The 27245-nt window shown below is 45.2% G+C and overlaps 1 protein-coding gene and 1 long non-coding RNA gene across 4 annotated transcripts in view; one reads left to right on the plus strand and one right to left on the minus strand.

The window, feature by feature from the left end:
* LOC119164572 (growth arrest-specific protein 2) overlaps window positions 1-27245 on the plus strand; it is a 230169-nt gene that overhangs the window by 190956 nt on the left and 11968 nt on the right. For all 3 annotated transcript variants that reach the window (XM_075872538.1, XM_075872540.1, XM_075872539.1), the window contains 4 exons: window positions 3764-3905; window positions 11550-11832; window positions 12462-12774; window positions 23667-23765. In XM_075872538.1, coding sequence (XP_075728653.1) covers window positions 3764-3905; window positions 11550-11832; window positions 12462-12774; window positions 23667-23765 — 837 coding nt within the window. The remainder of the gene's footprint in view (window positions 1-3763; window positions 3906-11549; window positions 11833-12461; window positions 12775-23666; window positions 23766-27245) is intronic.
* On the minus strand, window positions 11734-25908 carry LOC142769363 (uncharacterized). The gene is made up of 3 exons (XR_012885795.1): window positions 25715-25908; window positions 12350-12762; window positions 11734-11872 (listed from the first exon to the last, which is right to left on the minus strand). It is a non-coding gene; the product is annotated as an uncharacterized LOC142769363 (long non-coding RNA).

Raw genomic sequence — 27245 nt, forward strand, 5'->3', positions numbered from 1 at the left:
AATATAGAAGTGAGCGATTTCCTCTCGCAGGCTTGCGTGAAATAGCATAGCACCGCACTTATTGTTGTCATTGTATAGAACAGGCATATTAATCCTGCAAAGTTGTTGGTAGCTTCCTCGGTTTTAAACAAGTACATTTGGCTCAGGCTGTGCCGAAACCGGCCCGCTTCTACATACTTTGCATATTTCAGCATGGCTAAGCTACAATGAATTTCGCGTGGGTTAATCCCAGCTGTACCGTTCCTTTTTTTAGGCTTCCTAAGTCCACGTGCTCTACGTCGCGACGGCATTAAAAAAAAAATACCCTGCACTCACTGCCCCGGCTATGAGCGTCGTGCTATTACGCTTTGGCTACCGAGTGCGGCCATACATGAACGTTTCGGCTTGTGCAAACTGTAGTAATACGTGCACAAACGCCATGAAATATAGTAGCAAAGAATGCTTGAAATAGCATTAGAGGGAAGTAATCGTGTTGTAATATTTTCTTTAAGGCGCAACCTAATGAAACCAATTGGTTGTGTCCAACAGAGAAGACAAGGCTTTGATCTATTTTCATTCTTTCGTGCACTATGTCGTCGGCTGTTATAACATTTGCAGACTTTTGTTTTGTTACGTAACCTTCTATTTTTCAAAAGTACTCTTAAATGTGTGCAATGCATCGGCATGCCGCATGCAAGTGAGGCTGATACCATTGACTACAATTCTGTTTTTAGGATTTTTTTTTCTACGCCCCGCTGCGGTGGTTAGTGGATGTGACACTTAACTGCTAACTCGAAGGTCGCTGGATTGAATCCCAGTGGTGGTGATGACTTCATTTTTGATGGAGATGAAAATGTTTGAGGCCCATGTTTCAGATTTAGGTGCTCAATAAGAAGCTCAGGAGGTCGGAATGGCCGGGGCCCCCCACAACGACGTATCTCAACCATATCGAGGTTGTAGAGCGTTAAACCCCAGATAATATTATTACAAATGTTTTCACGTCAATAAAATAGAATAAAATTCAGTGAAACGTGTTGCTTTTTCCGTGGGCCTCTTTAGTTTTCCTCTAGTCTGTGTAACTACAAACCGCCACCAAGCGGAATCTCGTGTGCACATGGCCCCTTTAGACCTTACCGAGTCAGTAAGGAGGTCTCAAGGCTGCCAAAACAAGGCCGTGTGTCTAGCTATAGCTCTTGTCCCATAATAGGTCTCACAAGTGTTGTGTAGTAGCGAGTCTAAGGATCTTCACCGCCCCCTCTGCGTACGAGAAGGAGCAAGCGATGCGCGTCATATGATTGTCGCAACTTTTCGCCCGCCGCAGCCAACCGCAAGGCCAACCTTTTTATTTTTCAACCGCCCCGGCTTGGTCTTCCTTTCTTCGTCGCTGTCTCTACGATGTCAGCCTCGCGTAGCGCTTGCGCTGCCTTCCTCTTTTATTGTCAAGTTCGTTTCTAGTGTCGGTGCCGCTCTGTTCTTTGCTGCTGTGATTACTTGCTTGTTCTTGGCTTCAGTGCCCTGCGTGCTACTTCTGCTTTCAGCGCTTGCCGTCGCACGCGGAGTTAAATATAACCGATCTGAGTGCTTTGCACGATCACCAGGCGTTTCTCGCTCCTCATTTCGCTCGTCGCTATTTCCGGGCTTTCCACTTTCTGAACAGCATCCGACATTTTCATATTGCTTATTGTTGTTACTTCGTTTTATTAGTGCTCGTGGATGTGCCTGCTAGTACAAGTAAAGTAACTTGCCCCTCACTTTACCTCTCAAGTACTTCACCTCCCACTAGTACTTTCACGAGTACTTAACCTCTAACTTTATGCTAAAGCAGGTAGGCCAAAGGAACGATGACAAAAGCCAGGAACAAAACAATGTCAAAACACGACATTGTCTTTGGTTACGATGTCGCGTTTCGATTTTTGATGAATAGGCATGAATTATGAGAATAAACTCTAGTTTGAAGATAGCACCCGCCTTATGCACTTGTTCCTCGCTTCAAGAACAAATGAAATGAAAGAGCGCCGACCAAAATGAACAAAGTTTTAAAACAAAGAATACGTTTCGGCTCTTTCATTTCATTTGTAATTCATGCTTCTTCCGGACCAGACAATGCTTCGGCAGACCGTCGACTTGTTCCTTGCTTGTGCATCGTTGTTTTTCTCTGCTAGCCGCTTTAACTTGAATTCCCACGCACTAGCCTTGTTATCTGTCCTCTCACTTCAGCCTGAAGTTGCTTATACGTGTATAAAGCGGAAACATCATAAGCTTGTTTGGTGTCTTAACGTTAAGTTGTATAGTGCCTTCGTAGGAAATTGTGGTGATGGCCGTTCGAGAATAAAACAGCTCGTAAATTTATTTCTTAACGCCTGCGCAGTTCTACGCCGAAAGTTAATCTAGCTTAAGCTTCATTATGACTAGAAAAAGTGCATTCATTAGAAAAGCTTTAAAATACTTCCTCATTTACGATATTATTTGAGGGGGGGGGGCAATGTTAAAGCCCAGCAATTATAGCATTTAAGGGTTTATTTGTTAAGCGAAAGTTTTAGTGATTGAAGTGTTGACATCTCAGAGATGGTATTTTTGTGTTTTTCTTGCTTTGAAGTAGTATTTTAAGATTAAAAGAAATTTGGCAGATCCCACGTCCCTTGGGAATCGATGTTATGCGAAGCACTCAACGCTTAGTTTGATGTGATTCATTTCCTCTGAAGCACCCTACACTATTGCAGATCATACCAACCCGAGGATCTCTATAGTATTTCATTTTCGTCAGCTAATCACACACGGGTGCATACCTCTCGCTCGCTCGCTCACTTATGGTCACCCAGGCACTCAGTTACTCACTCACTCAATCACCCATACACTCAGTCAGTCATTCAGTCAATCACTCACAGTCACCCACTCACAGTCACCCATACACTCAATCATATATATACACCCAGTCGATCAGACATTTACAGTCACCCATACACTCAGTCACTCACTCACTTACTCACTCACTCACTCAATGACCCTATACACTCACTCACGCACCCACCCACTGTCACCCATACACATCAGTTACTCACAGTCACCTATACACTCATTCAGTCACTCACTGAATAATCCATACACTCAATCATCACTCACTCACTCAATCTTAGTCATCCATACACTCAGCCAGTCACTCACTAACAGTCACTCACACACTCAATCACCACTCAGTCAGTTAGTCACTCACAGTCACCCATACTCAATAAGTCCGTCACTTGTTTACTCCATCAATCAGACACTCAGAGTCACCCATACACCAGATCAGTCACTCACTCACTCAATCAATGGCCCTATACAATCACTCGCTCACCAACCACTGTCTCCCATACACTCAATCAGTCACTTACATTCACCCATATACTTGATCAGTCAGTCACTCACTTAATCACCCATGCACTCAGTCATCGCTCACTCACTCAGTCTCAGTCATCTATACACTCAGTCATTCACTCACTCACTCACAGTCACCCACACATTCAATCACTCACAGTCACCCATATACTCAATCACTCATGCACCCACTCAGCCGCTTAATCACGCATGAACTCGCCAACCACTCACTCAGTCTATACCACTCAGTCATTTATTCACACACAAACACTGTCACTGACCAACTCACCAGTCACTCGCACAGTCTACCACTCACTCACCTTCTCTCTCCTCCTGTCATTCTCAGTCAGTCAATAAAAGCCTAATATGTCGCGTTATATTTTGCACTGGCATTACTATATCTTTCACCCTTTCGTCGTATACTGCGCAGGTGGTTCCCAGCTTCGAGTTCAAGTGCTGGGAGAACGCGAAGTCGGGCACGTTCTTCGCGCGCGACAACGTGGACAACTTCCTGCGATGGTGTCGCAAGTTTGGCGTCAACGAATCCGTCATGTTCGAGTCGGACGGACTTGGTGAGCGACTTCGTTCCATCCTCTCCTCCCCAAACAACTATCGCGAACGTTCGAGGAGCGTTCGTTAGCCTCATTTTCGCATCAGCAAAATGGCGACGCTGTATGAGCGGCCTGCAGCCTCCGCATTGTTAAACAGCTAGCGCTCTACGAAATAAATTGAGATTTCCAGATGTTTTACGTGTGCGCTGTGGTGAAGCACGTTGTGCGTTAGTTTTCGCCATAGTCACTGGTCTTTCGCGCCATTTTTATCATTAGTTTGCTGCTGCCTCCTGATGACGTATTTCGTGTATATTTCGCACTTTACCTTAACAGTGACAACTGTAGGTGAGAACTTGTGCACGTCGTAGACCGAGTGGATTTATTTATTTATTTATTTATTATTTATTTATTTATTTTAGTTAGTTAGTTAGTTAGTTAGTTAGTTAGTTAGTTAGTTAGTTATATTTCAGCACAGTGTAGGCTGTCAGGTCGTTACAGCGATGCTTCGCTTAAAAATTTGAGCACTGGGAGTTGATTTAGACTCCTACCAAAAGTTTTGAAGAAACCCGACATTTCGAAGCAGATTTGGTTCCTTCCTCAGAGGTTACTGCTGAGACTACGTAGTAGCGGCGTCTTCAAAACACTCGCGGGGTGGATAATAAAGCACCAGACAGACTTCTGTCGAATGTTTACATTCAAATATGAGCACATATCATTCGTACCGCATTACATGAAAATACATGTTTCGGCATCTCTTAATTGTCGTTTCCTTGCGTCCAGTGTATGAGCAGGCTCCAAAACCTGCGAAAATGTTCTGGTAAGCGTGAGGTCGTCCTGAAAAATTACAATACGATTTCGAAAGCTAGTTTCGGTTAACGTTGCACTGTATTTCTAGAACACGTGGAGAAAAGGCTCTAGAAACTTTTTTGAAGCCTGGCTCACTGCTTTATTACCGCGATAGTGGTGAAGAGCGCGTATCGCACAAACTCCGGCGCCAGTGTCGGTGTCGTTGGTTGTGAGCGAAAAATCATCTCGTGCGTGATCAAAAAATTGAGAACGCCGCAAATAAGTATAAATGATAAAAGTACCTTGGTCAGAGTCGCGACCGATGGGTCTGAGTGGGGATCGAACCCGGGTCGTTTGCGGGTGTTCTACCACACGGCCACGCGTCCACTTGTGAACACAGAGAAAATAACTTCCTCTGCTTGTAAATGCAATGAAAGTAGGCTGCATACTTAACGAACACACATGTCCTTTAAACATGTTTCACAGTGCAACATGAAATATTGAAATAATAATGCGTGGCACAAGTACCCATTGCCGGTGGGTGTCAAAAAATGTAATCATCATAATGACTTCGTGGTTTAAAGCCGGTCACACACTACAAAAGGCACCCACGCTATTGCGCCTATTCCCTGAAGGCCATGTGGTGGGTACACAGCAAGTTAGAAAATGTTACATGCACCAATGACGATTTCCATTGAGAGAGCAGTAGTAGAGGGGCAGGGCACTGAGCAGTGGGGCGCAGAGCACTGAGAACAGGGCCACTCAACCTGCCACTGGAATGTGGTGCGCTCCCGGAGGGCAGGTAAAGGGGGTGATGAGTGGCGATACCATGTGGTCGAAACATTCCAAGCCCCGGCATATTCTCTGTGGGGAAGCAGCAAAATACACGTGAAACCGGTCAGCCACACGCTCTTCATTATCCTACTACCTAGTATGTGTGCGCAATGACGTTAACGACGCATTAGACAGACGTCCAGCCCGTACAAAACAACGGTGTCAAATTACACATGGTTGCTACGTTGGCGCCGCGCTCGCCGGCTGAAGAAAAATTTGGAGGCTGTGGCGTTAAAGGACTACGTGACTCGTCGTTCTGCGCCTATTCCGCTTTTTAGGCGAGAGCACTGCAAACTGCTCCTGGCTGCTCTCCCTCTACCAATGGGGGACAGTGCTCCTGCACCCGTTTGACCACCGCAATATGCGGGCTTCGAAGAGAGGACTTTCAGCGTGCTTTTGAGTGCTCTTGCTCACCCAATGAAGTGCGCCATAGGTGTTTGAAGTACGCACCAGGAACAGGACATCTCTGTCGCGTTTACCCCATAAAGGTGAAACTTTAAAGTCCCCCTCTCCCCCTTTCTTTATTTTTCTTTGTTTGGGTGGTGTTATCTAAAATTTCATGTGCTGTGCGATACCCACGCACGTCTTTTCGCAGACTGAAAAAGACGTGCGTGGGTGAAACTACAGCTGGACTGGACCTCAAGTGATGCTTACCTATGTAGCATACTGCCTAGAAGCGAATAGACCTTTTTGAAGCGAATAGACCTTTTTGAAGCAATTCCACAATGCCCCACGGGCGCGCGGTGCACTGTGGGAAAAGTTGGTACGTCCAGAGAACCGGCTCTTCCTCCGCCCGCTCGCTGCTCGTTGACGCCGTGCGAGCACAAAACGAACATGCTGCCGCTTGTTGAATAGGGTCCGAACGCACCTGCATCTACATCTACGCATGAAATGAGAAATGAATAGCGCAGTTAGTGTAGGTATCACTTGACGGGTGTACATTGAACGTAGAAGATGAGTGGCATGCTAGTTGCAGCGTACCGATACATGTGGTCGAAACATGTTATCGTGAGGAATTTGAACTGCATGGAACCTTTGATTCATAGTTGTTGACCGATGAACTGCTCATAAAGCGCTGTGGTTCTAATCGCCATCGCAGTTTGATTGGGCCGTTTACACAAGACTGCAGAGAGGTGTTACAGCTATACGTTTCTTTTATAATTTTTATGACAAGCCACGCGCTCAAAAAAGGAAAAGTAAACACATTCTAAACGTGTCTAAAGACGAAGGGATGTAACTATAATTCACGTGCGAGATACATCGCTCTGATAATTTGCGTTTTTTTTTATAAGATGCTTAAGTGTCTTGGTGTAGCAAGTTTGCCGGCAGTGTATTTCGTATTGGGTGAGACCACTATTGAATTTTGCATCGGCGTATTCAAGTATTGTTGATTGGAGAATAATGATGTCGTACTTACGCTCGGCGGTGAAAAAAACAACAAAGAAACTTGGGCACCTTATATGAGCAATAGTTTCCAGCTGCGAGAAGGAGCGGTTCGTGAAGAGCTCATTGGCACTGCAAACAAAGATTAATACGGACGATCTTTACCCGTGAAGAAACTAGGAATATTTAATGTATTCCATGCATACGTTCTGCACAGTTTGAAAGGAAGTTGGGAAGCGATACAATGGGGGAATTGTGTTTTCCACACAATCAGCTTAGTAATATTTTTTCCGTATAGAGCGCAAAAGTTCTCAGGGATCAGCAGTGGGCAGAGAATAATACTGCCGCGAGGCGTATTGCGGATAGTGTTGCGCATGCCGATACCGCCGGCACGCGGCCTTATCGTGCGGGCCATGATCTTCGCAGATGAGTCGCGGTGCATCCTGGACCACGATAAGGCCGCGTGCCGGCGGTATCGGCATGCGCAACACTATCCGGGCTTGGACGCCCGTTCGCCGCCGAGGATTAAGCGAAAAACTCATGCGCCGTTATTTCGGCCCATACAAAGTCATCCGTCAAGTGGGTGAAGTGGACTATGAAGTGGTCCCTGATGGGGCTATCTCATCCCAACGACGCCGCGCACGACAAGAAGTGGTACACGTCGCCCGTTTGAAGCCCTATCATGCGCGCTAAAGGAGGCTCCCTGTTTGCATCTCTTGTTTTGTTTATGTGTGCGTGATTCGTGCTTATTTGACATTTACCTTCGCACAGGCTCTCCTTTTGTTTTGGTTTTATTTTAAACAAAGCATGGGGTCGATGCTTACGTTGAGGAGGAGAGCAATGCCGCGAGGCGTATCGCGGATAGTGTCGCGCATGCCGATACCGCCGGCACGCGGCCTTATCGTGGTCCAGGATGCACCGCGACTCATCTGCGAAGATCATGGCCCGCACGTCGACCATTCGTTGATACCGAGATAGCACCAGACGCTACGGCGACTGTGTCTCGGATGGTGAACGCGCCTTGCGTTCCAGTGGGACATTTCTGTTACCCGACGGCCGTCGAACGCGCTGTTCGCCTCCCGCTAAGCCAGTGTGTCTTTTCTTCTTTTAGTGGGCGCAAGTCCGCCAAATAAACGGATCTCCTTCTACTTCTACTAACCTCCCGGTCTCCTGTCTTCGGGCTACTCTCACTCTTACGTGACAATACTATGAGAGGCATGCCAATTGTTTCGATTGTTGTGCAAGATTTGCTAACCGAATTCCTTTTGTGTTCACATATGTACATCGGTCAGACTTGTTGATGGGTCAACACGCGCCTCAGAGAGCATCAACTTTCATTGAATAACGCCATCTCATCGCACCTCGCATTTTCATTCATGCAAATGCAATTTCATCTTTGTAGGCCTGGTAATCTTGCGCAGTCTCCCTAACCGGACCACGCGAGAAATCTCGCGCAGACATATCCTGAAGAACACCGCACCTTGTTTAAGTCAATTAACCTTTGCTAGGCTACAACTCAAGAAACGCAACTTTCTTAATCAACTTCAAACACGCGCCTCGGTTGTTAGTCTTTTTGTACCTTTTTGTGACATGCAAGATGCAGCCCCTATTTTCTTATATATGCTTGTTCACACGTGCGATAACCTTTCAGTTGTGAGTGAGCGTTTCTGGTGTGCTTTCTTTTGCTGGTCCTACTTCTATCTTTTTCCCCTGGAGGCTTTATTCCAACCTGCAGTTACAGTGCCAAGGGTAGTTGGTAGACGCATATGCGGCGAGTGTCGCGCAGTGGTCTATGTATCTTATTTCACGAAATTGAGCTTATTGCTAAAGCACTCTTTGAATATACCAGAACCGTACAATTTACGCGTAAACAGCGTCAAAAGACATTGATCCCTAATGTATCCGTGAACTCATTGACAGTGCTTGCACCTATTAGGCAACCAAGTTGTGCTGTTTTTTATTTATTTATACTGAAGGCAAACTGACGCTAAAGGACGATAATAATTAACCGATGCATCTCAGACGCTCAGCTGATTGAACAGGGGGCAAGTGCCAATCGTAGACGGGCCATCTCAACCAAACAGTGAAGTTTCTCAGTGAATCACACAGTAATACATCTCGCCTTGCCGAGTTCACTTGGTCTGATAAGCGCTGGCACGGTGCAAACGGAGAGTTGATGCGCGAGGCCCGCGCGCTCTTCGCGGTGGCTGCTGCATGCGGCGTGCCAACTTTTCCCATAATCGCTCGCGCCCCCGTTGGCGGGGCTATAGTGAGCTTCAAAAAAAGGTCTGTTCGAGCGCTAAGATTAGCGTGACTCGTAATTCTTTGTCACTTGCTGCAGACTCACTCCGACGCGCCGACCTTCATTATAGGGACAAGTTGTCTGCTTCTTTCGGCGACAGATTTGAAGGATCTTCCAAAACCCTTTACAAGTGAAGAGCGCGAAACGAGGCGTTCCTTGGCGAAGTTGTCCGGGCAAGTGCTTTGGCACGCTGGCAAACTGTCAACAGCTTTTGGCAGAGTGTTCGAAGTGTTTCGCAGAGCATCACCCCCCCCCCCCTCTCTTTCTTTCTTCCTTTTACTCTATGCGTCTTTTTTTTTCTTCACCTCAAAGAGCGGCCACACGTTGCCAAAAGCGAAGTACACAGGCAAACTTTTTAGTATTTTTTTTCGTTCTTTCGTTTTCACCGCCTTTACGCGCGCTCACATTGAGTGGCGTGTCAAAGAGTAGGTCCACTAAACGTCGCTTTCTTTTTCTTTTTGTTATGTTTTTTTCATCGTGTGTTAATCATCTCCAAGTTACTTGATGACTTGCCTGACGGCTCCTCGGAACAGATTGTGCACTTCATTTTTTTTTTTGCTTTGCTAGAGAAACTGAGTGATCAGCTGGCGTTCCAAGAAATAATGCAGAAATAACGTTACCGTGTACTGCCAAAGAGCTGTAAATTGCCTCTTCTCTGGTAATTGCATTTTAATTGTGAACGCATGGTATCTTTCGTTAATTGAGGAAGATTCATGCCGTTCGTTATTCCTCATGCCCTCAGACGGGTGGGCGACGGTTATATTCAGTGAGTCTCCAGTCGCCTTGTTGAATTCGGTTGCATGGCTGGAACATGTCTCCCCTCCCTCTCAATCTTATCGGTTATCCTTCACCTAAAAGTACGGGGGCTCTTGCTTGCTGCTTAACGGCATATCTTTCCAAGTGAGAATAAAGACGAAAAAAAAAGTAATGTGTCTTATAGTAATAAATCACTTTTGCGCAATTCCAACATCGCTGCGCTTGCCGCTGAAACATGCTTGGCAAACAAGAAACGGGGCAAAATGAAAATGTGGTGGTGACAACGTGAAATACCCGCACCAAACGCCGCTAGGTCGTAGATTTTGACGGCGCCTGCTAACCGCTACGTACTTCCTAACCGATAGACATGAGCTACATTGTTCCCCGAGAGGAACTCAGACTTACCGCACCGAGCTTTAAAAAATCCTGTGAACTAATGTCGTTCAAATACCAGAAATTCACTCTCATACCTCTGACGTCAATGCTTGAGAACTCGGCGCGAAATTTTAAAACAAATTTTTGACTGATTTTCTCTTCTACAAACAAACCTGTGAAGGTAATAATAATGGCATTAGATACCTCAGAGTATGGGATGTGGTGGCGGAACGTAACTAACCGCAGTCGCTAACCTTCCGCTTATTACAGATGCCACATACCCAAACCTTGCCAATATTCACGTTTTCTATCCCGATGCGTGCCCAAGCGACAGCTCCTTCTTGCGGAAACAGGGCGACACTCGCATATACATGCGAGTGTAGAAACGCCTATCCCGACTCTATAGACACCAGAAGCAAGTGGTAAAGTAGGCGCTGCACCGTGCTCCCTACCGGGCGGCAGAAATTAGGCACCTTCTTCCTCTTCTAACCACTACCACCACCCTCAGAAGCTCACTCTTCGCCGACCAAGCAATGGGCCGTCCAGCACGAAGCGGCCGCCAGGTATTCCCTATCGGTCCCTACTCGCTCGCTGGATTCCGTGCTGACCGGTTGTGCCCTCGCTATCTCCGACGTCAGCGTGGCTCTGGCCGACTAGGCTCAACCTACGTCGTCTCCTGACGCCGACCTCCGACTACAGTGTAGCTCTGACCGACTGGACTTGCTCTACGCCATTTCCTGAGGCCGACAAGAGCTCTCGCAAGTGGTGCCCCGTCCTCGGACTCCTGTGACCGTGTTTCCATTTTTCCTACCTCTCCTATCCCCTCGATATGTCCTCCCTCGCTGGATTAGCGCATCTCTCTTTCTCTCTCTCTCTACACCTCTACTCCTATCCTTTTAATCCCTCCCCACCCCCATACCTTGTGAGCTACTGTTGGTGTCGCACCCTGATGCAGACAGTTACGGGCCTCACTTTTTTCTTCTTTTCCTTCTTATATAAACATAAACACTCCCCCCCCCCCCCCCCCCCGGTAGACGCCCGCTACGCGTTAAGCGCGCCCGGCAGGACAAAAAAGAAGTTCATATCTCGGAGAACAGTTTATGAATACAATGTGACTCATTGTTTCACTTTAATGACCATTCAAATATTGCAAGTGTATAATGTTCTTTCTCTCTCTTTTTCCTTCGGTGTAATGTGCTTGTCCTGACACACGCCACCACGTGCCGCAGTGCTTCACAACCAGCCTCGTTGCGTGGTGCTGTGCCTGTTGGAGCTTGGTCGCATCGCGTCTCGGTTCGGCGTCGAGCCGCCGGGCCTCGTGCAGCTCGAGAAGGAGATCGAGGAGCAGGAGCAGCAGCTTCTCCAGCAAGAGGACGACGTGCCAGAGGCCCTCCTGGGCGCAGTCGCAGACGAAGAGGAGTCCTCCTCAGCGTGCTCGTCGCCGGCGCTGTCCCGCGCCCACTCGTGCCTGTCGGACGACGACGTCGCCTCCAGCACCGGTGACCAGCCAGGGTACGACGAGTTCTCAATGAAGAGTTGCGCGCCGGGTCAGCTGTGGCATAAAGCGTAGTGCTTCATTTAACACGCGTGCTGTCAGGCAGTCGCGGTGATCACGACGTGACAGCTTTGAGTGCCTTTCAATTCAGGCGTTCAGCACGTCGTCTAAAGCTCAAAGCAGCTTCAGAGGAAGGCATCAAAAGGCTATGAGAAGTTCAAACACTGCACAAACTTTTTTCTTGAACCCCGCCCCCCTTTGCCCGCTCCCGCCTTCTCTAAAGCAAACATTGCCAAAACACAACGCGTGAGTTCCCCGCCTCCCTGCGCCCTCGCCGCGGTCCGGGAATGTTAACATACAGATAATTTTACTACTATTATTATTATTATTATTATTATTATTATTATTATTATTATTATTATTATTATTATTATTATTATTGAGTGCCATGTGGCCTACACTAAAACGATTTGGAGTAGAAAATATTTCGGTGAAAAAGGGTATATGTTTAGGCAACAAGAATGCAAAATTTACCATTAGCTTGGTATGGGTTCCTGTCTGTAGAGTGCAGAAATGTTTAATTGCTCTTGGCCTCGGATAGATAAGCCCGGTATAAATAACCTTGACCTTTTGGCTGACATCAAAGGTTGGCGACCTCGAACGGCGGCACTGACAGCGCCGTCGAGACTTCGCTGGAGCCCCAGCTGCCGGGCGCCGTAGCGGACGTCGTCGACGGCGTGCCCATCAACGGGTCCTCCAGGAACAAGGACGAGGACGACGACGACGGCAGAGACTCGGGGCTTCCTCACGAGGGCGGCGCCGATGACTCCCTGGACGGCTCTTCGCTGAACGGCACCTCTTCCACTCCCAGTCCGCCGCCGCCCGAGCCGCCGGTACAGGCCAAAGCCGCCAAGAAGGCCGAGGGCAAGAAGAAGGCCCCCTCGGACCTGGACCGAAAGGTCAGGGCCCAGCAGCACGCGCTTATTTTTCGTTTTTCTATCGTCTCGGCAGTTAAGATGGTTTGGCCCTATCGGTCGCAGTGTGTACAATTGTACGCGCCAAATTTGCTGGCATGTCACGCACCGTGTGTATCTTCAAATTACTTGAAACTTAGCGTACATAATTGTGCCGGCGTGCTTAGTGCCTAACTAGCGATCGTTTACCTTCATTCTGCTGCCTGTTGGTGCAGAGGATCGCATTGCTGGATTTTTCAATGTGCCGCGTTCCAGGTCCAACAACGAAACTTTTCCAGCGAAAACTGTTATGAGATCACAACTCGGGTCTCGCGCAGCGCCGTAGTTGTTCGCTGCCGCCGCCGGTGTCCGTAACCACATTGCGTGAAATTAGCATAAAAACCTAGTACTAGTGACGCAGTGGTGCTCGAACCCGAGTCCGTTGGGTGCCAGCGAAGTATTCGACCACTGAACTACGCCAGTGCTTGGAACTTGTTGGCAAACTTGCCTTAGGTAGGCTTGATGTCGGGAAAGCAATCGCGTTAATACGACTTATAAAGCGTTTTAAAACAGCGAAAGAACAAGCAGTCGTCGCACAATCCGAATAGTGTAACAAGTGGGTCGTCCAAAGCCTCAACACATTACAAGTGCTTGCTTTTTGCTCAACTATTAACTGTGGTGCATACCCACTTCAGGCATAATTCCTCATCGTCGTCAGCCACTGCATGAACAATTGGCATAAAATTCCTCGCAATCGTTTAGCGGATACGACGCTTTTATTTATTAATTTACAAGTACTGCTGTCCCATGCCTAGGACATTGCAAGAGCGGGTACAGAAAAATCAACGAAAGCACAGAAACAAACAATAGTGCGCAAAAATTTATGTGACTAACACATTAACTTTTTCCCGAACTCTGCAGTGTTCAATCTACGCAATGCACCATCAAGCTTGTTCCAAATTTCCACCACACGCGGAAAAAAGAGAATTCGAAACAATCCAAACGAGCCCTAGAGGGTACAAGGTTCAAAGCGTCTGTACTATACGTGTTGTACGTGATGGTATATCAGCGAAAGATAAGGACGCGTGAACGCGGGGAAAATGCCGGCCTACTGCCCTAAAATTTTTATTATTAATGCCATAGTGGGCATCAAGCAAATGTACTCGCAGTAGTTACTCAATGAGTGTTTAAAAAAGGCTCTGAAAGGCCGCGCTTTTAGCTCTCGCTGTGACTGTGCGGCGCCTTCCGGGCAGGGCTGGCGTTTTTTCTTCAATCGAAGTGAATTCAACAACAACAAAAAAGCCTGCGTGCTTTTTAGACCTGATAGTTTATTTTTTATGCAAGTGTGGAAGCTCACTGATTGCAGAATAGTTATAGTTAGTTGCATGCTAAATAAAATAATTACTGAAGCTCACTCAAAACAAACCACTCCTTGATTTCCTTTCTCTTAATGTAATACTGAGTGCTTTGGCATCATGTCATGCGAATTGGACGCATCTCTGGATAATGCGTCATAATTCCTGACTGAAGGCGTTAGTGTTGGTATGTTTACACAATCGCATAGATTGGCTCTAATCAGTCATATCATCAGCTGTTCTAGTTTTATGTAGCTACACAGTGTGGTGATCGGTAAAAAGTTTCACTTTATTTTTTTTTTCCTCCAAACGCTCAGATGGTCACTCGCGCGCGTGACATCATGTGAGAGAGAAAAAAAACTTTTTCTTTAGCTTCTTTCTTCCTACGTTTCTTTTTGTAGCCTTATGGTCTATTTCAACTGATTAAGGCAAAAGCCTGGAATATCTCGTCAAACGCTAAAACTAACCATCGGCGTCAACTTGAGTGATGCAAAACAAAATCATAATCACTGGAAGACGTAAACATATTAAGACATCCTGACGTCACAGATCGCCAACATTTGTGACGTCATTGTGACTTCATGACCCCACTTGACGTGCTGTCACGTGATAACATCAATACCATATCGTCGCTTGGTCATATGTGTCATGATCACGGAGTCATTGCAAAAAATGGGCAACTCCAGAAGGCCTGCCATGCTCCGATTGTGGAGGCAGTGGACAACCACGTTTAGTTCAGAAATGTGTCGCAAGGGGCGGGGTAGAATCAATGCATCGAATCGGACCAAAAAAACGTGGCTGTTGCCTGCTAGTCGTCTTAGGTGAATGCATAAAAGACGTGCGTGCGTGCGTTTGTGTGTGTGTGTGTGTGTGTGTGTGTGTGTGTGTGTGTGTGTGTGTGTGTGTGTGTGTGTGTGCGTGCGTGCGTGCGTGCGTGCGTGCGTGCGTGCGTGCGTGCGTGCGTGCGTGCGTGCGTGCGTGCGTGTGTGTGTGTGTGTGTGTGTGTGTGTGTGTGTGTGTGTGTGTGTGTGTGTGTGTGTGTGTGTGTGTTTTTAGGCTAGTCACTTATGTTGACTAGGATGCATTTGTGATACCGCGGAACAGCTCGATTCCGTCGAAGAACGGCATTGGGATAAATTTCGGCCAAAGTGAGCATATTCATTGTTTTTGTTGTCGTAGGCGTAACTTGCGCTCAACTTCAGGTCATCGTTATCATAGGCTACAATTTACGCGGCGGTCGTCAAATCGACTTCAAGTTTTTTTTTTTTTTTTCCCTCTGTGCCCTAAAAGGAGTTCTGCTTAATAATGGCCTCCTCGAGTTTTTTTTTTTGTGTGTATTTACAACACTGTTGAGATTATTCGCCACGCCGAAAAAGTCTAAGCTCTAGTGGCATAATTTAGTACTAATGCAAAACTTTGAAGGAGACGTATCTTGTTGGAAAATATTTTGCGAGCACATTGCAGGAATCATCTACAAAAATCAACAGTTAATGTAAGCCTATAGCATACTTAAAGAGACACTAAAAGGGAAAAACTTTTTTTTTTCGGTTATCAGTACGTTACCTTTTCACAATTCCAAGATCACCGCGCTCGCCGCGAGAAGAGAGTTCGTAAAAAAAAAATGCCCAAAAGTAAACGTGGGGCGACGCCACCTTGAAATACCGGCACCAAGTGCCGTGACGTCATAAACATTTACAGTGTTTACTAAGACCTACTAGCTCCTATATATAGATAAAAAAGAAGCAGAATGTCTTCTGATGGACCCGGAGACTTAATGTACCAGTTTTCGGAAAAATATCGTTCTGCCATTATTGGCGAAATACGACAAAAAGCACTTCAAACTTCGTAACTTCGCGCGCGCAATTTCGGTGGCATATTTCAAAATACTATTTCACCTAAGCTTTATCCTCTGATATGGATGTTATTACGGTGAAATTAGGGGCTCTAAAGTTCTCAGCGAACACTTTATCAATATAAACCAATTCATTCTATCATTTGAGTGTCCCTTTAAACGCGGTCTTTCTTGTTTTCGGTGGAGCTGCTACACTACGCAGTTGAAGGGTATTTGACTTGATGATGTCCATCACAGCATCGTCTTTAGTGAACATTTGTATAGAAGTCATAAAAAATAAACATGCGTTTACAAGCTTTACACGCAAACGAGAATAATTATATGCAGAAATGAGCCTATGTCGCTGCCGTTAGCTTTAGCCTGTTGCTTTATTTCGCGACGAACCTAAGCCAACGCTTGTCAGATCCACAGCGTAAACAGAAAATGGCGCCTGTCGCATCTGAAAAAGAGCGTCTATCAGCTAAAAATATAATTTAGAGGCGTTTGATTGAGTGATTAGACGCGAAAAAGTTGTGTGCAGCCGAATGTGATATCGTTGGGTATATCGCGCTTCGTCAGCTGCGCTATCGAGAGTATGCATTTCTCGGTCTAATGATGTCTGGATAGGAGCTTAGCCAGGGGGTAACACACCGAGCACGTTCCCCCCCCCCCCCCCCCCCCCCAATTTTTTTGCCATGCCATAGAGAGCGAAAAATTTCAAGGGGGTGGTGCCCCGCCGAAAAAAATTTCTGATTACGCGCCCAAACTTCTGGCGAATGCATTAGGAGACGAATGGCATTAGGGCGAATGCCATTTCGTCCGTTCATGTGGCACCGCGCGAATGACATTAAATTTGAAGAAATAAAGAGGTAAATTCCATTTTCTGTGCCTGTGTGGTTGGGTATTAAAAGTGCGTGTAGCGCAACTTCACGCGAAAATCTATAGGCGTGTCCTGTTGTCCTTTTCTCTGTTTTACTCAATTATCGCCGATGTGTTATCAGCACACCCGAACCGCAACAGCGCTAAACTATGTTTATATTTTTTTGCCCCAAGAAAGACCATAAATTTGGTAGGCTGTTCCCCTATTTTTTCACTCCTTTACAAGAATACTTAAAAAAATTACTTTACCGAATGACAAGCAAACAAAAAAACAGGTCACAGGCAAAAAAAAAGCATGCCACAACCTGATACCGACCGAAGTGCCTCCTATGATGACAAAGAGGATGACGCGCCGACGATCGAATATGCCTGGGAAAGTGGAATTACTAAGCCCGGGAGTGAATCATCTCCGTGCGCTTGCTCCCGTTTTTATAGGGCTTAGTTATTAATTTTTTTGTATGTTTTTTATTCATTGTACTTTTATTATTGTTTTGTCTTTGTTTTGTGCATAACTTTTTCAGTATAAGTAAGGTGCTTTTCATGACGTGCATGGAAACTAAGCGTGCGCGCGCGCACTTTCTCCCGATCTTGGGTCAAGTGTATAGATTGTGTGTGCCGTCATGTCCGGCGTCCTGCTTGTCCTTGTTTTTATGCAGTCGTGTACATCCTTTGGTTTGCCATTCGGGGGTTGTCGCTTCGTTTCCCCATAACTTCGTCTGCGCTATCGGCGTTGATTTCTGCAGTGGGCGCCAATATTGGTCAGTCCACGACAGTTGCGTGCAGCTCGAGTGAAGATGGGCCGCCTATAGGTGGCCCGAGAGCGTGCAATGTGCGCATTCTACTGCGTTTTAACACGATAACGTTAGAGATTCTTTCGCAGAAATTCCGGTGTCGGTGTCATTGGTTGCGAGTGAAAAATCATGTCGTGTGCGAGCGAAAAATTAAGATACAAATGTAATAAACGATTTTTTTACAATTGTACATGTCTGGGCGGGTCTAAACCTGGTGGTTTGCGTATCAAGCAAGTGTTCTACAAGAACGCCACGTGCCTGCTTGTTGGTACAATGATAACTTCATCTGCTTGGAAATGCAGTGAAAGTAACTTCTATACTTTACAAACACACGTGTCGGTGTACATGCTTCACAATACAACATGATATGGTGCAGTAATAGCGCATGGTACAAGCGCCCATCGCCAGTGGGCGCCAGAACATGTGAATGTCATAACAGCTTCGTGGTTCAAAGCCGGTCACCCACTACAAAAGGTATGCAGTTTACTGCACCTATTGCCTATTCCCTTAAGGCCATGTGTTGGATGCGTAGCATGTTTCGAAAGATTTCATGCGCTAAGTGTTTGAAGTATCCCCTGTAGACAGGAGTCGCTATCGCGTTCAACTCTCAAAGGCGAAGCTTAAGGGTCCCCAGTTTTTTACCACTTGTTTGCGCCAGAGCCTTACAGAGACTCCATGAGTTTATGAGAAACGATTCACAATTTCCGTGCACTTTACGTCTGCCTGGAGAAAAGCATTTACATAGGCCTCGCAGGTCGCTCTAGTCCGGCTATGTACACGATTTTGCGCTCAGCCTTCCGCATTCGTTCTTGTGTATCACCTTAGCTTGTTTTTATTGAGGCAAAAGCCATGCTGCTTGTGGCGCCATCTTGGACCATATTGTGCTGAATTGTTCTTGGGTTTAAGGGCGTTCTGCTGCAATTTTAACTGCTTTTCTATAAACAGGTCACTATAGAAAATAACATCGATGCATTACGTGCACTTGGTGCCAAATCGTAAGTACGGGTAATAATAATCAGGCATCATTCAGTCGTTTACTTTGCATTCTCAGCAGGTACCGCGAAGTCTTCGGGTTGCGTGGTGCAAAACAAGATCGCTATAATAAGCAACAAAGACAGTCTATGAGAAAAATTGCAACCTGTTATATGCAATAACATTAGCATGCTTGAAATATTTCATTATAATAATTATAATAATAGTTCTAATAATTAGGTAAGAGTTGCACAAAAGTAATTAACCTGCAGAATGGAACTTAGTGTTATTTCACGAAATCGCGTTTCAAAATGTATGCTATCTGTTTTGACTTCATCTGTTATCTGTTTTAACTTGCAATTCCTACCCGTAATGCGCATGAGCATGTGTCGGGTGTTTCCATTGGGGCATAACACCAGTGCACCGATCTGATGGGGGCAACCGGTGTGCTTTTGGCTGTACGCCGGGACAGCGGCGGTGCATTTTGCATTCCCTTTGCGAATGAAGAAATCGCGCCGCACTCTCCCGGTGCTGTTACACAGTATTTATTGGCCCCTCACCGGATGTGGGCCGTTTCCGGTGGCCTGTTCGTCGTCCGCGTGCCTTTCATTCTGTTCTACGTAAGCACTACAAAAAACAAAGTAACCAAAATGCTCAAAGTTGAATAAATGGGTGCGACCCCTGAATCGTGGAATCTGTGTCTTGCAGCACCCTGCTCAATGTATTTTGTTTTGGTTTTCCTTCCAAGCGCGTTTAATTCACGGTACCTTGACATATTGCCGTGAACGTAATAACAGATAGCGACGAATCGACGTCTTGCTTGCCCTCAGACCAGGACGCAAAAGCCCTCTTCTTTTTTCACTTCCAAGGGATTTCACCTACAGTTGATGGCTCATACCCATTACCTGTGACAATATTGTAAGTTTGGCGTGTGACGCGCTTGCGTCATATGCACAGGGTTGACACACTGCCATCTTTTTGAAAGGCTTTTTTTTTGTCATTGGGGTGCAGTGTATCACAAACTATCTTGTTCGCAAATTTTTTTCTCAGTAGCTCTTAGAAAAAGATCTTCAGGTTTACCGATTTGAGATAAGGACATCGTTTGACGATTAGGGTGAGCGCGTCTAATGACCACATAATATAACGGAAAAGAACGAAAGGAAATGAAGGAGACAGTTGAGTTTCAAGCCTTAATTAAACAGTATCCCATCGAAATGGTGATGTTAAATAGACTGAACTCGATGTGTTATCTGCTTTGAGTATATAGTCGTCAATCAGGATTAATATAACGAACTGCGCGGACTCATTTCGTTTTTGCACGTCCCTTCCTTGTGCGAGTGCATTGTTCGGGAAGCCGCAATCCCGAACATTTTTGCTTCTGCCTGGGCTACTTTTTTTCTCACATATTTAAAGTGATAGTCGAACTTTGGACGTTTTCGAAAGAGACATAAGCTGCAATGCTAAACAATTTTATATAAGTACAATACTTATTAGCATATGTAGCTATATTTATTTCAAGTCTGTCTCAGCCTAGCTCGGTGTATTCGAACGATGCTATAGCGTCCCTAGAATGCTAGATACACTTGCTTATTAGGAAATACAATTTTGTGGCTGCCAGGGGCTGCAGTGTGTGATCGATGGGGGCAAAACGTAGAGATGTTTGTGCACTTGGCCTTAATTGCATCGCAAAGAAACCCAGGTGGTCGAAATCAATCCATACTCTCCGACTGCTGTGTGGCTCACGATGGGATCGTTGTTATGGTGTGCAGAGCCCGGAAATTTTGGTATTAGCTTCCCCCCAAAACAAGGGCGTGAAATGTGGCTGATGTTCTGTTCAGCCCGCAAGAGCAATCTCATAATTTGTTGCATTAGCTTCAGGAACACTCGTATTTTGCCAAACCGGTATTTTGTCACGCATTGACCTTCAGAGGAATTTTCGACTACCAATTTGCCGCTCTAGTGTACTTCCCGGCCATCTGCACCGGATGCAAGCACCATCCTGCGTCTATCCTCTACCATAACCAAAATCTCTAGCTCGCCTGCGCATCCATATGTGCCACAATTATATGTGATCCCATACTCCTCTCGGTAACGTGCGTAAATCAATGAGACTGTTGCATGTCCGCCGTCGCATCAGGAAATACGGCGTGAAGAACGCGGTGAAAGGGATGCGCGATGCTAAAAGAGGAAATTGGGGACACGGCCTTCCCGCGGCATTGGCGCGGTCAGCTGTTATGGCGGCGACCCGTCTTCCTCCGCTGCTCCCGAATGTTGGCACCGTGGCGCCATCTCTCTGCGGAAAAAGGAAACTCAGGTGGCATTCTCTCTCGCGGAGCACTGTGCAGCTGCTTCGGTGAAGATCGCTGTAGCGCGGGCGACGATCGATGACGCCAGACAGTCGCCAGGATGAGTGACCTTGGGGAGAGCGAAAGGGAAGAGAACGGAAGGAAGGGAAGAGGACCTGGAGCGCGCGTCTTTCCCCAGCCACCCATGTATCCCCTCCGCCTATGGGCTAATCCCGGTGGTCGCTGCAACGACCGCCGGCGGCGCGCTTACGCAATGCGCCGAGGTTATCCGGCACGGAGGTGCCTACCGCTGGTCTCTTGCCACGTTACTGGGAACAGTACTTCCTCTAGCCCTTTAATTTTTCTCACGGGTACTTGAAAGTACGGGCACCAAAGAATGGAAACCGACATTACGAGACACCTTTTGAACGCAACAGTGTTGAATATTCGTTTTTGCGAAAATGGTGGTGTCGTCGTCGTTAGCTGTGAGTAAAAAAAGATTAGATACATGCAAATGAATAATATAAATCTTTGGTTCGAATGCGAATTGAACGCAGAACACCTGCCAGTCAAGCTGGTGTTCTACCACACTGCCATAGTTGTGCTCCAAGGTGCCTCGGCAAAAAGCAATACAAACGTCATGTAGTCTGAGCAATCTCCTTAACATATGTAATATTATGTTGAATAACTACACAATAGCACCAGCCGTCAAACATGTGAATTGCTCAGGCAGTAGTTGGTCCAACTATTACAAAGCACACAAGCCTAAAGAATTATCATTATCCACAGCTGGATAAGCAAAACATGAAGCAGTGCAGATACACGTATTGTTCGATAGGTGCTTAGCGGGTACTTTGCCAATTCACAAAAGGGATAACTATGGCATCACTGCACTTCGAAGCTGTTCTTTCATTCTAAGATAGCTTGAAATGGCCTGTGCTACTAGCATAGATGTTTCTTTTCTCGCAGCATGACGTCCACTCAGAAGCAGCAAATAAGAGGGGATGCAAACAAGGCACAATCGCGCTGTTCACTTCAATTCTTGAAAGCTAAACTCAAACATCCTGCTAGTTTGTTATTGATTACTTGAAATGTGCCATGCTCGTTCGGATTTCTTTGCGGTGATACACCACCTTGCATTAATGGATCTCGTAATGTATTGCTCTCTTAGTGTGGCGTGATTCAAGTTATGTCCGTACACACAAAACACATTACACCGGAGTGAGAGCTTGGGCTACTTGGTGTGTATGCAAAGTTATGGAACATGTGATTTATAGCAGCATCATGTCTCACCTCGTTGCAAATAACCTTCTTCATCCTAGTCAGCATGGGTTCCGACAGGGCTTTTCTTGTACGACGCAATTTGTAGAATTTACTCATGACCTTGCCTCAGCTGTCGACAAGCAGCAAAGTGTTGACTGTATATTTTTGGATTTCAGGAAAGCTTTTGACGTCGTTAAGCATGGTCTCTTGATTGCTAAACTTCGGTATGACAAATTAGATGATAGGGCAAGCTGAGTATCTTCGCTGAAGGCAGATGTTTGTGGCTCTGAACGGTTGTTCCTCTACATATGTTGCTGTGACCTCTGGTGTACCACATGGATCAGTTTTAGGTCGGCTTTTATTTTTGTTCATAAATGACATCACTTTCGGTATCACATCATCATTTAGAATGTTTGCAGATGACTGTATAGTATATAGGGTCATCAATAGCGACCTTGACAAAAAAGCACTGCAAAGTGATTTAGATTTAATTGCCGCATGTTGTGAAAAATACAAAATGTCATTGAATGTGAAAAAAGCGTCCACGTCACCTTTACCAGAAAACTCACACTGCAGAAATCATTACGCGATTAATAACGTTAATCTTCAACATGTCATGGAATATAAATATCTAGGCGTATTTTTCACTGCTGATTTGAGGTGGAATAAACATGTCACTTACGTTAGAAACAAAGCGGTAGGAACATTAAGTTTTCTGAAACGTAACTTCAGTGGTTTACACAAAAACTTAGAGAGCAGCTCTATTTTACACATGTCCGCAGTATACTGGAGTATGCGTGCGTCTGCTGGAACCCATATACTAAGGAACTTACAGATAAACTTGAAAAAGTGCAGAATAGAGCAATTCGATTCGTCCTCGGAAATTACGACAGGATGCCTAGTGTGACAGAGAGCAGAATAAAATTAAATTGGGATCTACTTGAAAACTGTCGTCCAAACCTCAAATTATAAAATTCTTTCATAGCATTTATCATTCGAGAACAGGGATCATCAGGCAATTGTATTTTGAACCACCCAACCATGTTTCTCAAAGACGCAATCATCACTTAAAAATATGCGAGATTCCTTTTGGGGTTGATGCTTTTCGCTACTCCTTCTTTGTCCGCACTACAAGAGAATGAAACGCTCTGCCACCGGAAATAGTGTCTATTGATTCAAGTGATGATTTTTTCCATGCTTTATGAATGTTTTTATGTGCTAGAGCATATATACTGTACCCTCCCTGCTGTAATGCCTTATGGCGAAGCAGGTACTTAATAAATAAATAGATAAAATATATATTGGCAAGTTTTTTTCATCGTTGGAGCATAAAAAAAAAAAGGAAAGAGTAGACTGACAGAGCTTCTTTCTGTCTACTCTGTCGTTTTTTTTCTATGTTCATGCGCTGAAAAAGACTTGCCAGCATTGAACAATTTCATGAACTCTAGCTCCAACTAAATTGGTGTAATACATTTAGTATGACAGATTCACTCATTGTGCTCTTGTTCTTGGCGAATCGCAGGTCCGCAAGATAGCCAGTCGTGTGTGCCAAAGTGAGACCCAGATCAAACGCATCTCAGAGGGACGATACTGCATCGGAGGTCGCATCTACTTTGTCAGGGTGAGTACACTTTATGTTTAACAGGCAACATGGTTCAACACGCGCATAATGTTTAGGTGCCAGGACAATGTGAGTCGTGGCGAAACTGGATGATGTATAAGCAAACTTTCACTGTACTTGATGATAAACCTCTGGGGGTCTATAATTATCTGGAGTCTCCCACGAAAGTGTGTCTTATAATCATATTGTCAATTTATCATGTGAAGCCCTACTGATTATTATTAATAAGATTAATTTCTTGTTTGAAGCCACGAGAGACTGGGTTGTGAGAAGGAAGAGGCACATTTTGGCAAAATGGTTTAATAATATTATAACAAGGAATTCTTTCTCAACCAGTGGTTTCACTTTGTCCTAAAGGGGACATAACAGCCAATTCTTAATCGTAATGTCTATTACGTGAATTAATCCTTGTGCGTTCACAAACAAGCAGGTGAACAATTTGCTGCGACTGAAACTTCGTTAGAAGACGATGGCCCCGCTACTTTCAGTTCATGATGTCACATGCGCCATGACAAAATGGTGGTCATCGGCGGTGGGCGGAGTTTACTGCCGGCGAATTATATGACTTGTCTTGCACTGTATTATTGTATTAAAGCACACTTTTTATATTTTTGTAGGCATAATAGACAATCTACTTCTAGTGTCTGCTGAAAATCACTAACGGCTGGGCGACCATGTCATGACCCCTTTTACAAAACCTTCAGGGGCCTCGATTGAGGAGCAATCAAGCTATTGAGTAGTTCATGGCAGTTTCTCTGATTACCCACGTTGCACTTTCTGAACATGAAAGTGGTGTTTCTTTATGTAATACAAAGACGTTACCTGCAATGAATAACACAGTGAAATGCTTGTTTTTTGTGCATTATTATTTTACCATGATGCAGAAGATACAGTAAAACATTGTTATAATGAGTTTCAGATTAATGATTTTTCAGATTAATAACTTTTTTAAAAATTTCACTCTAAATGTCCACCAGTATAATGGAAAAATATATGACTACTATTAATTTCAGAGTGCTGAGTGTTTCAGAAACAAAATAATGTATCAAATTTCATCCTCTGGAGATCTCCACAACACTGCAAAATAAGGAAAAGCCATTTTTAAAAGTTCACAGCTTAGAAATAATCTCCGAATTCATATTTGCCATTGTCATCATCATCAGAGCACTCTGAATTTCTCCATTTGCTTGTTCTATTCAAATAAATGATAGCTCTATTGCCATCGGCATTGCCCTGTTGCCATTGTTTGTGTCGGGCAGCTTTACCTGCGCGCTTGTTACACATTTTTTTTAAGCATTTGGTTGGTGCTTGGTCATTCAAAATGAGCTCCGGAAGCAGCACGAGAGGAATGCTACGACAGTGAAAAATGCAATGCGAGTGACTTATGAGATGGAGTCGCCAAACATTATCCGTGCGAACTTCACTAAGGCTCGAACACTATGCACAGTGGGACGACGAAGCAGGCCCCTGGGCGTAGCTGATGACCGATATGACCATACTATTTTTCGTGATAAGGAAATGGTGATGAGTGCAAACAGGGCGTTACAATGGCGCACGCGCTTAAGAAGGATGCGCACACTTAGGAGTTCAAATTTCAGCCGTTGAGCTGCAAGTTGCCCACATAACATATGATCATGCTCTTCCTCGTATATACATTTGCTAGTTACGTAATACAGTCGAACCCCGCTAGAATGAAACTGAAGGGGTGCGGAACAATTTTTGTTGAAGCGAAAATTTCGTTGTAGTGAAATCGAAAAAATATAGCCAATCTGAACTAGCAAAACAAAGGAACGTTTATTCTCCATATTAAAAAAGTGCCCGCTGCTTTTTATTCTATCCCAGCAACGTTACGACGCGATTCTCACCCATGCATAGCGAGACCATGGTAAAAAGCATGCTGAAACAATGATTAAACCGCTTTCGTGAACGAACCAAACAGTTGCACTAACCTGTTACCATGAGCAGCTGTCCGCCGTCAAAACATCAAAATGGCAGCAGGGTATCGTTGAGCGGTGACTATTGTCTTATTTTATCAGCTGATTTCACTGATAATGCGAACAAACAGCCGCTCTGATTAGTTACCCTACTGGCCAAGCGCGAACAAAGTGATAAGTACAGGAATCAGATAAGGCATCAGGCATCGTTCGGCAGATGCACCCAGCAGCGGCGCGAAGAAAACCATGAAATAAGCAACTGAGCTTCAGCTTTGGATCGTCTGCGGCTATACAGTAAACCCAACCTTTAACATTTTGATGCATTTTCAGAACACGAAAATACGTCGACGAAGTCTAATGTACGCATCGGCACCACCAGAAACCACCGCTGTTTAGCAAGCGTGGATGCCGCCATCGCTATCGAGCAATGGCGACACTGATGCTTGCTGAATAGTGGTGCTTTCTGGTGGTGCCAACGCGTGTTTTAGACTTTGTGGACGTATTTTCATGTTCTGAAAATGCATCAAAATGTTAAAGATCGGGTTTACTGTATAGCATTAAATATCTGAGCCTAGAATTGCATCGTGAAATTTCGTTGAAGCAGCACGGGAGAAGAAGAAGTGCTCGTTGTGGTGACAATATTTATACATTGGATCTTATGGACTGACGGGGAACCGTGAATTTTTCGTTGTAGTGGGAATTTCGTTGAAGCGGCGTTCCTTGTAGCGGGGTTGCAGTGTATTTCATGTTTGTTTTTTTTTTTTGCTCAATACAGCAGAACACAGTCGCAAACTTATACACAACACAGGTGGGCGAGTGATGTGTTTGGGTTTACGATTTTTACGTACGTTTTCAATACCTCCACTACAACAACTTCTCAAAATAATAAACGTTTTTAGTGTTTCTTTGAGATTCGTTTTATTGAGATTTCCCTGTACTCAACAACCATGTTGTTCATTTGGAAAGTTGGCTTTGCCACATGGTGAGTCATTGTGCAGTGAAGCCACTTTTTTGTGTAACATGGTGCAATTTTAAGCCGCCTGCCTCACTGCTGCGAGAATGCACTGACTATTGAATATTAACTGCGAAAGGATTGCTTAGTGAACTGAAGGCACTGTGAGCGTTTTGATCCACACATGCACCGTACTGTATATTTAGCTGCTTACATCGGGTGCTCTCATAATCGCCTGTTTACCTTGGGGTATACCGATATTAGTATGGGAGGGTAAGAGAAATTGAGATATACAACTCTCTGGCCACGACATGAATCACATGAAAATCCTGTCGTGTATGCCGTCAAATCCTTTCCTGCACACATGTGTAGCACATACCCAAATAACATGGGCCGCAGTACATATGTATGTGCCACATGGGATTGACAGTTTATACTTACGCTGGAACGGTGAGGACGGATGTTAATAACGTAATTGTGAGATTGTTAAGAGAAACTGACATTGGCAGCATATACCCAATGAATTCAAGGACAGAGATTCAGGATCTCAAAAGAAATTGAACCCAAGAATTTTGCATGACAATCAAGCTTTCT

The sequence above is a fragment of the Rhipicephalus microplus genome, chromosome 8 (assembly GCF_043290135.1).
Source record: "Rhipicephalus microplus isolate Deutch F79 chromosome 8, USDA_Rmic, whole genome shotgun sequence".
NCBI lineage: Eukaryota > Metazoa > Arthropoda > Arachnida > Ixodida > Ixodidae > Rhipicephalus > Rhipicephalus microplus.